General features: G+C 51.6%; 1 protein-coding gene across 4 annotated transcripts in view; it reads right to left on the bottom strand.

Annotated features, from left to right (window-relative positions):
* The window catches only part of RNF31 (ring finger protein 31), a 628,898-nt gene that overhangs the window by 286,413 nt on the left and 325,682 nt on the right, over nt 1–16,803 (bottom strand). The window contains exons 10-12 of one of the 4 annotated variants that reach the window (XM_086923748.1): nt 9,869–10,264; nt 9,682–9,775; nt 3,929–4,986 (exon numbers count right to left, since the gene is read on the bottom strand). The exons of the other annotated variants lie outside the window; for them this stretch is intronic. Of the exons in view, the coding sequence (XP_086779874.1) occupies nt 4,385–4,986; nt 9,682–9,775; nt 9,869–10,264 (1,092 nt within the window). The 3' untranslated portion in view covers nt 3,929–4,384. Of the gene's footprint in view, nt 1–3,928; nt 4,987–9,681; nt 9,776–9,868; nt 10,265–16,803 lie in introns of those variants that run through there. 4 annotated transcript variants of the gene reach the window in all.

Raw genomic sequence — 16,803 nt, forward strand, 5'->3', positions numbered from 1 at the left:
GGAGCCGCAGTGTCAACCTGACCGAATCTCGGGATAAAGGCTGAAAAGATCTGAATCAGAGCCTGAATATCCCAAACCCGCTGTTCGGGAGGTTAAACCCGAAACTGCGCCGAATCCAGAACCATTCCGATAAAAAGGAGCTTCTGAGAGGGGCACAGGTGTGACTTCGGCACGTTGATGGAGAACCCCAGAAAGTACAGGAGGTCGGCCATAGCCTGGAGGTGGGAGCCGACTGTCTGGGGCAAGCCCGCCTTCAACAACCAATCGTCGAGATAGGGGAAGACTGAAACCCCAGATGAGCTGCGACCACCGCCATCACTTTCATGAACACCCGAGTGGGCACTGGTGAGGCCGAAGGGGAGCACGGTAAACTGAAAGTGCTCGTGGCCTAACGTGAACCGCAGGTAGCGCCGGTGGGCTGGCAGGACGGGGAAGTGGAAATATGCGTCCTGCAAGTCCAACGCTACCATCCAGTCTCCAGGGTCTAGGGCAGTCAGGACCTATGCCAAAGTCAGCATCTTGAACTTCTACTTCCGGAGGAAGCCGTTGGCGCTCCGGAGGTCCAAGATAGGGCGTAGGCCTCCTTTGCCCTTCTTGCATACCAGAAAGTAGTGGGAGTAGCAACCACGTCCTACTTCTGGCCCAGGAACATGCTCAATGGCTCCATTGGCCAAGAGGGCTGCAACTTCCTCCTGCAGAAGTTGTAACTGATCCCCCGACACGCGGTGGTACTGCGGTGGCATTGCTAATGGGGGGAGGATATGGGGTTCGCCTCGAAGGGGAAGGAGTAGCCCCTTTAGACGATTTCCAGCACCCACCTGTCCAAAGTGATGGTACGCTAGTGGAAGAGGTGATGGTGGACCCTATCCCCAATTGGCGTTGAATACGCCTGAAAGGTCGGACTTGGAAGGCTTTGAGGCAGATGCTGCTGGAGTGATGTGGACTGACCTTGCCGCCTCAGCACCGCCACGGCGGTAACCACGTCCCCGACCGCGTTGAGGTTGGGTCTGCGGCCTGTGACTGGCTGGACATGTGGGGGCGCCCCTTCCTTGGCCACGAAAGGAGCACAAAGCAGAAGTCTGCTGGCGCTGGCCAGACGGGCCCAAGGACTTGGCCGTAGCCCTGAAGTCCTTGAAATGCTCAAGTGCACTGTCAGCTTTGTCGCCAAAAAGGTGACGGCCATCGAAGGGAACCGCCACCGTAGTGGAAATTGCCTGCAGCCGTGTCCCACAAGGAGTGGTGGTAACGGCCCAAAAGACAAGTGGTATTGATAGACCTCAACCCCAAACTCAAGGAGGAGAACAGTTTCTTCCCAAACTGGTCAAACCTTTTGGATTCCCGATCCGGGGGAGCGGTCGGGAACGCGGTCTGGGATGTAGAGGCCTGGATCTCGGGGGTGGGGTGCACGGACAGAAAGCTGGGGTCGCCCGGAGCCGGGTGGTGGCGTCATGCCACGTTCCGATCCACAGGGGGCACTGTGGAGGGCTTGGACCGAGTGCCCATCAGAACATCCGTGAGGGCCTCATTAATCAGCAGCAGAGGCTCCGAAGAGCTTACTGGCGGCTGAAGCACCTCAGTGAGGTTAGTCCTCACGGCCGCAGCAGGGAGATCAAGAGCCAAGGCCTTGGCTGCCCTGCACAACATCACACCATAGGTAGCACCCTCCTCCGTAGCCACGGAGGGAGGAGAGATGAATCCAGTGCCAGGCGATGTATCCAGACCACTGGTCTCCCCCAGCTCATCTGCCCAGTTCTGGCTCAACTGGCACTGTTGCGCCAGAGGGTCCTCAAACCCCTCCAAGTCCTCCCCCTCCTCCGTGTCCTGATAAACAGGCAGTAATGACGGAGCCGGGTCGTAGGTGAAGGCCTCACCCATTGACGCCGGAGACGGCGCCGAGCGGTGCCATTCCGACGCCGGACCCGGACTGAAACTGGGGACAGCGTCGTCCGAAGACGGCGCTGGGAGCGACACCATCAGGGTCGGCGCCAGCAGAGGAGTCGTGAGGTCAACTGGCGTCGATCACGATCCCGGGGTGATCCCTCGAGGTCCTGCAGAGTCGGGACCAAAGTAGACGACTGCACCGGGACCAAACTCGACGACAGGGCCAAAGCCGCCAGCCCGCCTGGGCCCCTAGTCCAGTCCGCTGGGCCCGAAGGCGCGCAGACAGGCCTCGACGGAGGGAAGTGAGTCCTCATGGCCACGAGGAAATCACGCATATCCTCCGGCGTCGCATGCAGCCCAGGGACCGGAGGGTATGGGGCCGGATGAGACACCCGCGGCTCCGCCCGAACCCTCAGCAGCACCACGCGAGCGGCGAGGAGAGTAGGAAGAGCGATGTTGCCTCTTCGACTTCTTTTTTAGAGTGCCTTGACTTACCGGAGGACTTAGAGCCCGATGAGTGGTGATGGCTCGAAGAGCAGCAACTACTGTGGCTACGAGACCGGTCCGTCGACTTCCTCCTCGACCGGGACCTTGAGCAGCTCGGAGCAGACTGCCAGATCTCGAGAAACTTAGGGGACCGCTCCCGCCTAGTTTTCGAGGTCAAGGCCCGGCAGTCGGGGCACAACTTGTTGTTGTGGTCGGCCCGAGGCAGTAGAGACACCGACGGTGGGGGTCGGTGACTGACGTCAGCGCGCGAGGGCGGCGTCTAAGTACTCCGACGACGTCATCCCGGCGATCACGATGCCGACAATGGACGCGGAGCCGCAGACGTCGCCTACCGACGCGCAGGGTTACTGCTGACGAAAATTTTCCGGATCCAGTCTGACGCCTGGGGATATTTTAAGGTAATCGGTTTCTTTCAGATCATTTTAATTCCAGGTTACAGGTACAATATTACAAAACTTGCTTTTCACTATACTATACTCCAAAACAAACTGCCAAATGGGGACTGGGAAAGGAACATCATGCCCCAGGTGTGCATTATTTCAGGCAGACCTGATCCATATCTTTGCCTCCTGTAGCATGGAAACTGGAGATCACCAACTTTCATATGGAGGCATTAGGAGTGGGATGCTCCCTCTCCCAGTCCCTGATAGGTCTTGGGGTACCACAGGATATACGTGGGAAAATCGGAGACGAATTAGTGTTTATTGGAATGGTGATTCTTCGTCCATGCATATCATCGGCATGGTTAGATCCCAACTCCCCACCCCCGGATTACAGCAATGGCTTTCTCGCCTGCTGGCAAATTATAATCCGGAAAAGGCTATTTATGCAATGAGAGGAATACGCTCACAAATGAAAAGCTTATAAATCTGTGCACCAGCGACTAGATGGATAGAGGAAAATGGGTAGTTTATAAAGAGGAAACCAACACGGTGATGATATCACACCTTGTTTAATTGGGGTTCATATTTAAGGGAAGTTGATGAATAATGCACAAACAACATGAATGACTGGCGCTAACTGGCAACTTTGGCTAAATTTGTACTAGCAAACTGTAAAGTAACTAGCATATTATATTGTATTGTAATTGCATTTGTATATCGCTTACTACCCCGGATGAGGCGTCAAAGCGTTTTTTGGCGAGTAGCACGCTACTCCGGGACCCACAGAGGATTAGTGTTGAATTAGTATAGTGAAACATGCAAGTGTTGGATATGTTAATCAGTTATTTGGATTCGGAAGGATAGCAGAAGGTATATAAGATTTTGTGTTAAACACAGGATAACAGAATGTAAGATAATGGGAAACTCCCCAGGGTGGATGGGTGGGGAGCAGATAAAAAATTCTAAAATGCATAATTGCCCTGTAATATTGAATTTCAATGTATGCTGACACTGTCTTATAATATGCACAGAAAACAAAATTAAAGGGAATAATGGCCAACGTGCAGAATAATGATGCCAGTGACGCACTTCTGGAGGAGGCAGGGAGAACTGACCTTTGGGAAAGAGGGGTGCTGCACAAACAACTGACCACTTGATTTTGCATTGAAAAGGCAGCTTTATTTTATCATGTGCACATCACAAAATATTTCCCTGGCATTCTGCCTTACAAACCTAAAATTGCACAATACAAAACATGAACTATTCATTTTCCTACCCCCCACCCCTGTTCCCCCACATACCTAACTCGACAACTATCTACCTATTGTACTTCAGTTCTACAGTTTAAAACCTTAACTTTCCCCTACAGGCTATGACTTTCTCCATTAATATCTAACCCCTTAAATTCCTATAAGTAACGTATAACTTCCTGCCTATTCCAGATGAGAGGTTGTTCAACCCCTCCATTTCAGCATGGCATGCTATGGCAAGGCCAATAAAACTTTTGTAAACTCAGGCAAAACTTTCCAAGCCACAGCCAACCAAATAAAGGCCCAATTGTGAAATGTTCTTGCCCCCCCTCCCTTGCACCCTACTGTCTCCCCGTATCCAAATCACTGTCTAATATTGAATGTCCGCGCCAGTACTTCTTTCAATTCCAGCAAGTATAACTCAGTTCCATACCTGGAGAGATGCTCCCCATCACCCCGAAAAAACTCCTTATTTTCAAATCTGAGGTCGCGATGCTCAATTCGCCCAATGCCCTCATTCCTGCAAAAACGTACCATCTCAGTGTTTATTTTCCTGCGAGCCTTGTCAATCGCCCTTTGCCTGTGGGCCCCTTTCCAGTTCAGTCTAGGAATAAACAAAGTCCACATCACAAAGCATCCTGCCCACTGTCTCTTGATTTCCAATAAATCCTTCTTCATTGCACGTATGAGTGTCAGACCTGTCTCCACCACTAGGTCATTTTCCCCAAGGTGAATAACTAAAACATCCGGGCATCTCATGCCTGCTAACATACTGTTCAATCGACTCAATAACTCTTTCCACTGCATGCCCTCTTTACCACACCATTTAACTGAGAACCGGGGTCTGTCAAAGCCCAGGTTCTCTCCATGTCCCCTCTGTGCTGCTTGTCTCGCTGCCCATTTTATGAACGAATGGCCCACAATCCAAATGGATTTGTTCTCAGCTGCCGGGACCGGAACGGAACCTGAAACAGACAAGCACAATCAATAGCTTTAAACAATGGCTTCCCATCTCAACAATCCCACAATTCCAGCCGTGCTTATCTCTGAAAGCAGTCCGCAGACCATCTTCCCAGCTGCATATTGTCCCCTCCAGACTATCCCCTAGTGCCAACTTCAGTTGCTGCCCTAATGCAGAATGAATGGCTCCCATACCCTGCCTCTGGAAGAACCCCCAAACTCCGTAAAGCTTTGTGCAGAACTGATAGCAGTTGAAGCAGTCGAACCGGGGCATCTCCCACATGCCTGAACACCTCCCCACGTGTAGCTTTCAACTTGTTGCCCCCAAATACCAGGCACAGGGAAGGTACTGGGTATATTGGAAGAGCCACACTCCTGCCTTTCGACCTCTGAACCATTTTAGGATTATGCAGCAATATTCCAACCTGTCTTCCCGGCGAGCAACGCCCCCCAGGCACAACCCCTTCTGTCTCCTCCCAACAGTTTTAACACTCAGATTGCGCCAAAAAATATCCAGGACATGAGCGTAGTGAACAACAATGCCTCCCCATGCCCAGTGGACACTACTGGCAGCATGTGTAACACCTTGTTGAACAACTGCCATGACAAGGGCGGACTCTTCCGTCCCTCCTGACCTTGCTCCCGAGCCGAGCCTTTGAGCATTCGCTTCACCAGTTTACCTGCCAATGATGCAGAGACCCATGCTAATTTGCCCATGAATGCAATTCTCACCCTTTCATCATAGTCAGTATAAATTGCAGCACATCTGTCCCCAACCCAACGGTCTGAGATGCGCCTCAGACCTCAGACATTCTGACCACGCCTGACAATATGCACTTCTGGTGGACTCAGCCAACATTACTACCACTAGTTGTAGCATCCTTTTTGTATTCCTACTTATTACAGTTCCTCGGGCATGATTGTCTTGTGTCTGTCCGCTCTAGGGCCAGTCCATGGATTTTCTCCCACTGTGACGCAACAAAGCTTCCAGAATATCATTGTCCGCTCCTGGCACGTCTTGCCTTAAAATCTTATGCTTCAGACATCCAAGCAAAAATACCTGAAATAAATTCAACATCTGCATGTCCCCGGCTGACTGACTGTTCACGATCTAGACCACCGTCATGTTATCCAACCTGAACCACACCATTCTATGTGCCAGTCCTGAACCCCACAATGTGATCGCTACCACTTATGGAATAAAGTCCAGAAAAGCAATACTCCTACCCCCTGACTTCCATTCTGCGGTCCATTACTCCTTGCACCCATGTCCTTGTCAATACAGGCCAAATCCTATGCTCAATGCTATGTCTAAAAATATCAGCACGTTCCAATCCGTATCCACCAGGCTGCAAGTAGAATCGAAAGAATTCAAATAGAAACCCCACATACGGAGATCTTCTTTAACCCCTTGCCGACAAACAAACATGGTGATGTGGCAACGACAAACCCAACAAAGCCATGCCCAACCCTCTGCACCTACTGCTTATGCTCCAGGGCTGACCCCAGATTATCTGCCAATCTCTGGTCCAGCGGTCCCTCATACCCCAGTCAGAAAACATCCTTGCATCTTCCTCCTGGTTGTAGAATTGCAGCTAAAATTAGAGTATGTCCAGCTTAACCAGCGTACAAACCTTTTACTCCAGATCCAGTGCCGCCCTGCTCTGTTGCCAAATGATTGCTGGGACCACTTAGATAGTGCTGCCACTGCCCGGTTGTCTACCTTTGGTGTCCCTTTGCAGATCCGAAGCAGTGTAAGACCATATTCCACCCCAAGTGAGTGCTGAAACTTTCAATACTCCTCTGTACACAACCCTTTTTAATCCCAGCAGACTCCCTAAGTACTGCTCTGTCCCTTCGCAGTTGTCGCAACACCTCCCCGGGGATGGGGCGTCCCTGAAAGGGGCGGCATACGATTGGTAGTCGGCTGCCCTAAAATAGTTTTTCTGAATTGGTCGGGCCCATTGTGTGTTGCCAATGTCCAAGTTGAGTTTGCACCACTGCAGCTTGGGAACCACAACCACACCAACAACCACACCGAACCACGCACACAACCACACCCACGAACACATCACAACCACACCCACAAACACAAAACCACACACAACCATACACACAACCACAACCACACACCCACAACCACACACCCACAACCACATGTACAACCGCACATAACCACACACAACCACCCGCACACAACCCCACACACACACAACCACCACACAACCAAACAAAAGCACACAACACACCCACACCCAACAACACACAACCACACACACACACACAACCAAAAGCACACAAACACAACCACACCATCACAAAAAAACACACAACACACCCACACACTCACAACCTCACACACCCACAACCACCAACACACACCACACAACCACAACCACACACACAACCACAAACACAACCGCAACATACACAGCCACACACACAACCACACACACACAAACCACACACACACAGCCACAACCACACGCTGCCACACACACAAATACCCCCCACACACACGACACACAACCACACACACAATCACGTACACAACCACACCCAACCACAACCACAGAACCACACAACCCCACACATACACAACTACACACCCAACCACACAGACACAATGACACACAACCACATACAACCACAAGCACACATAAAACCACACAACCACAACCACACACAGCCACAAACACAACACACACAACCACAAACACAACCACACACACAACCACAACCCCACACACACACAACCACTAACACACACAATCACACACACCACACACAAACACAAACAGCCACAAACACAAACAGCCACAAACACAACACACACACAACCAAACACACCACACACACAACCCCACAACCAAACCCAACCACAACCACACACCCAATCACAAACCCGACCAAACACACGCCAAACCACAACCACGCACACAAACACACACAAAAATCCACAACCACACACACATGGCACACAACCACACACACAACCACAAACACACACCCGACCAAACTCACGCCAAACCACAACCACGCACACAAACACACACACAAATCCACAGCCCCACACACATGACACACAACCACACACACCCAACCACAACTAAATACCCAACCACACACACACGACACACAACCACACACACAACACACACACAATCACACACACCAAGCACTGGCATAGCCAATAGGTCTCGCCTTTGGGACCACACACATAACCACAAGCACATAAACACAACCACACCATCACATAGAAACCACACAACACACCCACACACTCACAACCACGCACACACCCACAAGCACACACGACCACAACCACACAACCACAACCATACACACAGCCACACACTTAACCACAACCACACACTTAACCACAACATACACAACCACGCACCCAAACACCCACAAAACTACACACACACACAACCAAACACACACACACAGCCACAACCACACGCTACCACACACACACACACACACACAACCACAGGACACACAACCACGCACACAACACATAACCACACACACAACCATACACACACACGACACACAACCACACACACACAACCACACACACAACCCCCCACACACAACTACACACCCAACCACACACACACACACACACACAGACACAATTACACACAACCACAATCACACACACAACCACACACACACAACCACACACACAACCACACACACACACAACCACAAACAGCCACAAACACAACACACACACAACCCCCCACACACCCACAACCACACACACAACCCCCCACACACAACTACACACCCAACCACACACCCACAGACACAAGCACACATACAACCCACAACCACAAACACAACCACAACCCCCCACACACAACCACTAACACACAATCACACACACAACCACACACCCAACCACACACACACACACACACACAACCAAACAGACACCACACACAACCACAAACAGCCACAAACACAACATACACACAACCACACACACACAGCCACACACAGCCACACCCACACACACCACCGCCACACCCAACCACAACCACACACCCAACCAAACACACACAACCACACCCAAAACCACAACCACACACACACAACCACACACAACTACAACCACAAACACACAACCACACACCCAACCACACACACAGAACACACAACCAACATACACAATGACACACAACCACACACCCAAACACACCAAGCATTGGCATAGCCAATAGGTCTCGCCTTTGAGACCTTATAAGTGTTTAGCCACGCAACAGTTGATGTGGTTGCACCAAGGATATTGTCCTGCATAACTAAATACTTAGAAGGTCCCAAAAGCGAGACCTATTGGCTATGCCACTGCTTGTTTTTTTTTGTGGCAAACATCAAGTATGCCCCAAAGGGCTTTGTTAGACCCATAAAGGGCAACTTTTAAATTTTCAACTCTTTGCATTCTAGCCCCTCAGTTTTCTCAACCTTTTGCTTTTTTTGTTCCTGTATCGTACACTTGCCTCCCTTACCTGTGCTCACACTTACTTCCTTGGGCTTACCATGCGCCTCTATGCATTCATTTTTTCCTCCTCTGTACCAACCCCTACATCTGTGATGTATTTTTCTTTTCACAGCCGTGCCCCCTACCCACCCTCAACCCCCAATAGATAGCATCGCAGGACCTGAGCTCGTTTTCCCAAGGCTCTTACCTGGCCTCAAGGTAGGTACACGCTCTGAAGCTCGCTGCCTCAGCAGCTCGTTCTGTTTCTCCACCACCGCATCCTGTTGCATGTCACCTGCTGCCTGTAACACACCAGACATTGCGATATTAAGATGTCATCCCACCTATTTTTCACCTTTATTATCCCATGACTCCTCCACCTCCTTATCCATCACCTTGCCATCCTCCTGGCTGTCTTCATCGCAGTCCATCTGATTATCTTCCACAATATCATCTGCCTCTGCCCAACTCGGGCCTGCGGTTTCACTTTGCTGTGTTACCCCTATCTTCCTCTGTGTAGGGGCCTGGCGGTAGATGTCCAGGGGGGCCGTGACAACCCCTCCATACGGATCCACTGACGCTGCCCGACCAATCCGGTCACTGCTGGAGCCTGCCATAAACCTTTCAGACGGTGGTGGCAACGAGGTCATGCCGGACTTTCTTCCGTCAGATGGTGTTTGGTACTCCGCTGCCTTCTGGCAGACCGCACTGGGGCCGGCAATCTCTTCCGCTCGGGGCATATGAGTCGCACTGGACTCTCCCGAATCTGTCCACCTGCTGCTCCCTGCGACCTGTAATGAAGAAGACAGGACTAGTGTATTAACTACCTGTGCCCTGGGGGTTCCTACACGATCCTGTGTCTGGTACTCACAACCACCAGCCCTGCTCTACCCCAGAGCTCCTCTGCTAAGCCCTTCACCATCAACCACCTACTACCTCTGCTGTTCTGCTCCTGCACACTTGGCTCTGCTGGCCTCCTTCTGCCAATAGTACTCCACTTCACTGGCGCCCTTCTCCAAATCCTAGCCCGTCCAACTTGGGCTCTAATCAATATCTTCATGGCTCCTGGGCCTTGCTCTCATCGCCCACCCCTCTGTCCTCTGCGTCGCTCTAGTCAAGGAGCACCATTCGCAGACCTGAAGCTGCCCCCCGGGCCTCTGTGGACCCTCCCCAGTGGAAACTGTGTCTCTCACCTCTGCCTTTTTTGTTGCATGGTCCCCGGCAAGTTTCTTCTGACTGCCAGTCCCCACAAGGGCCACCTGATGGATCTTATCTAACCAGCCATGCTCAGCCATCAGGTAAGCCTGCTCTGGCACTAACCACTTCCACCAACTCAAATAAGCCCCCCTGTGCCTAGCCATCCTCCCCTCTCTGGCACTTGCATATCTATGGCCATAGTCAAAGGCCTGCCGGCATATCAGCTCCCTCCCTCCCCTTTTATTCATTGTTTGTTTGGGGGACACCACCGAGCCTGCTCTTAAATGACCGCCCGAGATGCTGTGCGTCTTCCCCCTGCGGAGCCTTACACTAGCAGAATGGGCAGAGAGGCTGCTCCAACTGCTGCCTAATTTTCATCAGCAGCCGCAACAGTCATTCAAGGCCCCTATGACCCCTTTTTGTTTCAGCGCATGCATTCTTCCCGGCCGTTCCCGGTCCTGCAGAAAAAGCCCTGCCCCTTCCTGCTGCATTTCTCGGGGGCTGCTAACCGTATTTTTGGAGTGACCTTTCACATTCTACTCATCCTTCACACTTGCCACCCCCAGCATGTTGTGAGGCGATGAACAAGCCCATACTGCAGCCGCCACACGGTCAGACTTGCTGCGAGCCGGGTTAACCAGGCCAGTCCTGCCTGCTCCTCTGCACCTGCCACCATGAGGCAACTAGTCTCCCTTAGCAAGCATAAAGCCTGAGCCACCTTGCTGTCCATTCTTGATGCTTTAACTTGCAATATTCACAAAAAATACCCTAACTGGACTGCCTGCCATCCACCACCAAGTCACCGGATACCAAAATGGTGGCAGTGAATCCCAATGGCCTACCCCCAGGTACCCAAATATCCCAAAATCCCAAATGTCAGTCACTGGACTGCAACACACTCACAAAATTCCTAGTGGGGGGATGGGTGGCAGACCTCCATTTGGTCAGCTTCCCCCCAAACCCGTATTTAAGGCTTACACACTGCCAGGGGGAGCACCCTGTACCAAGGTGCAGACTATGATGATGTTGCACTGCCGTGGACCCAACGGTGTCAACTGGGCAGGCCACAGAAAGAAAAAAAAAAAAAAAAGAAGAGGACAGGTCTGCTCATCCAAGAGAAGCATTGCCCTTTGCTCCGATTTGGTGTGTGAAGTTTTGGAGTTCAAGCAGTAGGAGGAGAAGTGCAGCCTGGGCAGAAACTGTGGTGAGGAAAATTTGGTAGAAGTTTTAGCCCCTTTTATTAAGTGAGCCCAAAGAATATAAGTACGAAAGGGAGTGGGGAATTTGGATACCCATACACAAACAGTAACTTGTATGGAAATTCCCCGGAGGCGGTAATGCAGAATGGAAACCATTAGTAAAGCCATAGGGCTTAGGGAGTTAGGTGCCCTGTCAGGCAGCTGGAGGGGCCAGTCTAGTACAGAAGGGTCACTGGCTGTTGGTTAGCTATAAGGATTAACAAGAGAAGCAGGGCTTTATGGGGACTAGGCCATGCAGGGGAGTTTGAACGTAAGGCTTGTGTCAAGAAAGGACAAAAGTCAGCAGGAAAATTCAGATGCGAATAAAAAATTACACTCCGAAGACAGAGCTTAGGTCTCTACGGCTGGTTCTTGGACAGTGTTGATCACAGCCTACTTTCAGAAAAAGACAAAGATGTTCACATTAATGAGGATTGCGGTGACAGCGGTGTAGGTGATGGAACTTTCCAGAGGTTGGCATCTAAGAAAAATGAACATCAACCAGTGACAGCGCCTCAAAGTGTTGCTCAAAGTGGTCAGTAAAATCTGCTGGTGTTTGTTGCAAGGTGGAATGTAAGGAAATGCAGCTTTTAAAAAGCAAGATACATACAGGATCAGGATGCGGGAACCGAACATGCAGGAAAGAAAGAGGCGTCCAAAAAGGAAGACACATCGGTAGGTGTCAACTATTAACAGGACGTGGGCGACCAGGAAGGTGGTGCTCAGGAAAGTCGAGAGGTAAAGATTATTGCACCAGGAGGAATGGGTGAAAGACCAAGGTGAAAGAATTCAAACTTACTAGGAGACCTACACTCTGGTTACCAGAAACCTGGATAGATGCACAGTGTATAATGTTAAAAATATTGAGAATGCTGCATGGCCCTTTTTAGGTCTCGCGTGGGCGTGACACCGCAAAGCGCTGCTAAGCCTCTGTGAGAGATATTGTTAGAATTTGTTTTCTAAAGGGGACTCTCAGCCCCGCCCCTCTTTTCCATTGGGTAGTATCAGCGTTTATGGTAAATGCTGGCTTCCCATTGGAAAAGAGGGTTTTTGGTTGACACCCTGTCCGCTTTTCAGACTGCCCCTCCGGACACGATAGCCTGCTTTGCGGCTGTTGTGAAGACTTTTCTTATCTGCTTGTTTATTTAACAAGCAGATAAGAAAATTCTTCACCACAGCTGTGAAGCAGGCACGTAGTGCAGAGGCTTACAGGGAGGACAGGTGGATCGCAGCACACTCTGTTTTTCTGCCGAGTCAGCAGCGTGTGGGTTCATGCTGCAGGCTCTGTTTTTTTTTTAACACCCCATTAGCCTGCTTTCTTGTCCTCTCTCCCCCTGCTGCTACACACTATTAACCCCACCGCCTCTTACAAACAGCTTGGAGCCAGGGTGAGGAGCTAATTAATCGGTGTTTGATTCAGGTGAGTTGGGGGGAGGTGCAGAGATACGTGTTGCGGAGGAGGCTGGTCACAATTTGATGTAATCAGCCAGGGACTGGCTTCTGAACATTAAAGGGGCTTGCCTCCGGTCCATTTTATTCACAAGCGGCAGCGCCGCCAAACGTCTTTCCACCAAGAGCGCTATTCTGGCAAAGTCCTTCTCTGCTAGCAGGTGACATCATTATAGGGCACTTGTTGCCAATGTAAATTAGGCTGTTGCAGGTGCTGCCACACTAGCTGGCGCCCCCCAGTAGTAGGGAAAGGGACACGCCCAAATCTATGGTCTCTTTTCCGAAGAGGCAGGAGTGGCACGACCAGTGGTGTGGTGTTAGGGTCAGGATTAGCATCCGTGAGAAGGGGCCAATGACCAACAGTCAATATCGGCCACAGGGTAACAGGACAAGATGACTTCATTATTTTGACATTTTTACATGTCTTGAAACTCTCTGGGTATTGGTCGCTCCTCATTAGTATCAGTTTTACAAGCAAACAGAGCAATAAGCAACAGCAAGGTGATCAGTCAACCTTTTCTAAAGAGCATTCCACTGAGCTCAACAGGTGTTGCTGCATTTACTTTTTAGTAACTTTCGAACCGTCAGACCTAGAAGTACCTTTTTTCTCAAAATTAAAATCTCATTATACAGCAGGAGATGGATTATGTGGAATATGTTGCAAATCTACAATTGAGCAAAAAAACGCCGTAACTGCATACTCGCATATTTCAAGTGATAGCAGAGACCGCACCAATGGATCCGGAGGAGGAATCGCCATTGTCCACAAGAACACCATCAGGGTCTCAACAATCACTAACGACACTCTCAGCACCACCGAACACATGCAGTTCCAGATCGGCACGGACCCCAAGACCACCCTAAGAGGCACCCTCGTCCACAGACAGGCAGGACCCCGGCCACAATTCTGCGACTCCATCGCCAACCTCATCAACTCGCACGCGCTGACCTCCACCGACTACATCCTCCTCAAAGACATGAACTATCATCTGGAGAACAACAACTCCTCCACCCTGATTGACAACCTCGCCAACCTCGGACTAAAACAGCTCGTCACGACGCCGACCCACATTGCCGGTAACACGCTTAATGCCATCTTCTCCTCAAGCCCCCACGTCACCTTCAGCCACGCCTCCGAACTCACCTGGACAGACCACCACTGCATCCACTTCTCCTTCCGAAAACCCCTCTCACACCACCGCACCCTACAGATCCCTGCCGCTGCGGGGGCAAAGTCACTGAAGAACAACTACAGACAAGCCTCGCACTCAACCCAGCGACCAACCCAACCAACCCAGACGATGTTGCACTCACCCTCAGACGCTGGATGGACGACTGCGCCAACACCTTAGCCCCGCTGAAAAAGCCCACCAACAGAGACACCAGCAAAAGAGCCAGCTGGTTCACCCCGGAACTTCTAGCTTCAAAGCACGCCAGCCAGAAATTGGAGAACATATGGGGCAGCGACAAGACGCCGGACAGCCGCGCTGCCGACAAAGATGCCAACCGCAACCACCACTACCACCTCATCAGGACCGCCAAAAGGACCTCCTTCACAGACCGCCTTGACAACAACGCACACAACAGCAAGAAGCTCTTCAACATCGTAAAGGAACTCTCCAACCCCAGCTCCAGCGCCGACATCCCGCCATCGCAAACTCCCTCGCCACCTTCTTTCACCGAAAGATCCCTGACATCCATGACCGTTTCAACCCCCGGGCGACCCCTACAGGCCTCGACAAGCTCGAACCCACCGCACCCCACCAACCACGACTCCCTGACAACTTGGGCCAACGTGAGCATCGAGGACACAATCAAGACCATGGGCACAATCCACTCCGGATCCCCGTCTGACGCTCTCCAAAACCACATCTTCAACAAAGCCGGCAGTTCCATCGCACCCCACCTGCGCAACATCATCAACCTCTCCTTCGAGACCGCTACCTTCCCTGAGAGCTGGAAGCACGCAAAGATCAATGCCCTACTGAAGAAACTCAAGGCGGATCCGTGTGGTCACAAGAACTTCCGGGCCATCTTCCTGCTTCCGTTCCCAGCAAAGGTCATCGAGAAGATAGTTAACATCCAGCTCACCCGTCACCTCAAAGACAACAGCATCCTGGCCCCTCCCAATCAGGATTCCGCAGCAACCTCAGCACCGAGACCGCCCTCATCGCCACCACAGAGGACATCACAATCCTGCTAGACAACGGCGAGACGGCGGCCCTCATCCTCCTAGATCTCTCCGCCGCCTTCGACACAGTTGGTCACCACACACTACACATGCGCCTCCACGGCGCAGGGATTCGAGACAAGGCCTTGGACTGGACCACCTCCGTCCTCGCCGGCAGAACTCAGAAAGTCCGCCTCCCCCGTTCTGGTCTGAAGCCTACGAGATCATCTGCGGCGTCACACAGGGATCCTCCCTCAGCCCGATGCTGTTCAACGTCTACATGGACCCACTAGCACGCATCGCCCGACTGCACTGCCTCAACATAATCTCCTACGCCGACGACACGCAGCTGATGCTCTCCCTCACCAAGGACCCTCTCACCGCCAAATCCGAACTTCACCAGGGAATGAAGGCCGTCGCCGACTGGATGAAGGAAAGCAGACTTAAGCTAAACTCAGACAAGACGGAGATACTCATCCTCTGGCCCAACCCGTCAGAACGGGACGACTCTTGGTGGCCCGCATCACTGGGGACACCCCCGGCTCCTACCAACCACGCATGCAACCTGGGAGTCATCCTCGACTCGAAACTCACCATGACCAAACAAGTCAACGCAGTCTCCTCCACCTGCTTCAACACCCTCTGTATGCTCCGCAAGATCTATAGATGGATCCCGACCAACACAAGGAAAAGAGTCACCCAAGCCCTAGTCAGCAGCAGACTCGACTACGGAAACGCCCTCTACGCCAGAGCCTCGTCCAAACTCATCAACAGACTGCAAAGAATCCAGAACGCCTCGGCACGCCTGCTAATCCTCGACGTCCTGCACCACAACCATATCACCCCCACCTGAGGAACCTGCACTGGCTCCCCGTTGACAGAAGAATCTCCTTCAAGCTCCTGGTCCACTCACACAAGCCACTCCACAATACCGGTACAGCCTATCTCAACAGTCGACTCTCCTTCTACGTACCCAACAGGAAACTCCGCTCTGCTGACCACGCCCTGGGCACGGTCCCACGCATCCGTAGAACCACTTCCGGAGACAGGTCCTTCTCCCACTGCGCCGCCAAGACCTGGAACACCCTCCCCCTCAACCTACGACAAACCGAAGATCAGCTGACCTTCAGGAGACGACTCAAGACCTGGCTCTTCGACCAGTAGTAGCAGCACCCTCCCCTAGGCGCCTTGAAACACTTACGGGTAAGTAGTGTGCTTTACAAATGATATGATTGCTTGATTGATTGATTGGGTGGGTGTCACGTGCGCTGCAAGC

The sequence above is a fragment of the Lissotriton vulgaris genome, chromosome 5 (genome assembly GCF_964263255.1).
Source record: "Lissotriton vulgaris chromosome 5, aLisVul1.2, whole genome shotgun sequence".
Classification (NCBI taxonomy): Eukaryota; Metazoa; Chordata; class Amphibia; order Caudata; family Salamandridae; genus Lissotriton; species Lissotriton vulgaris.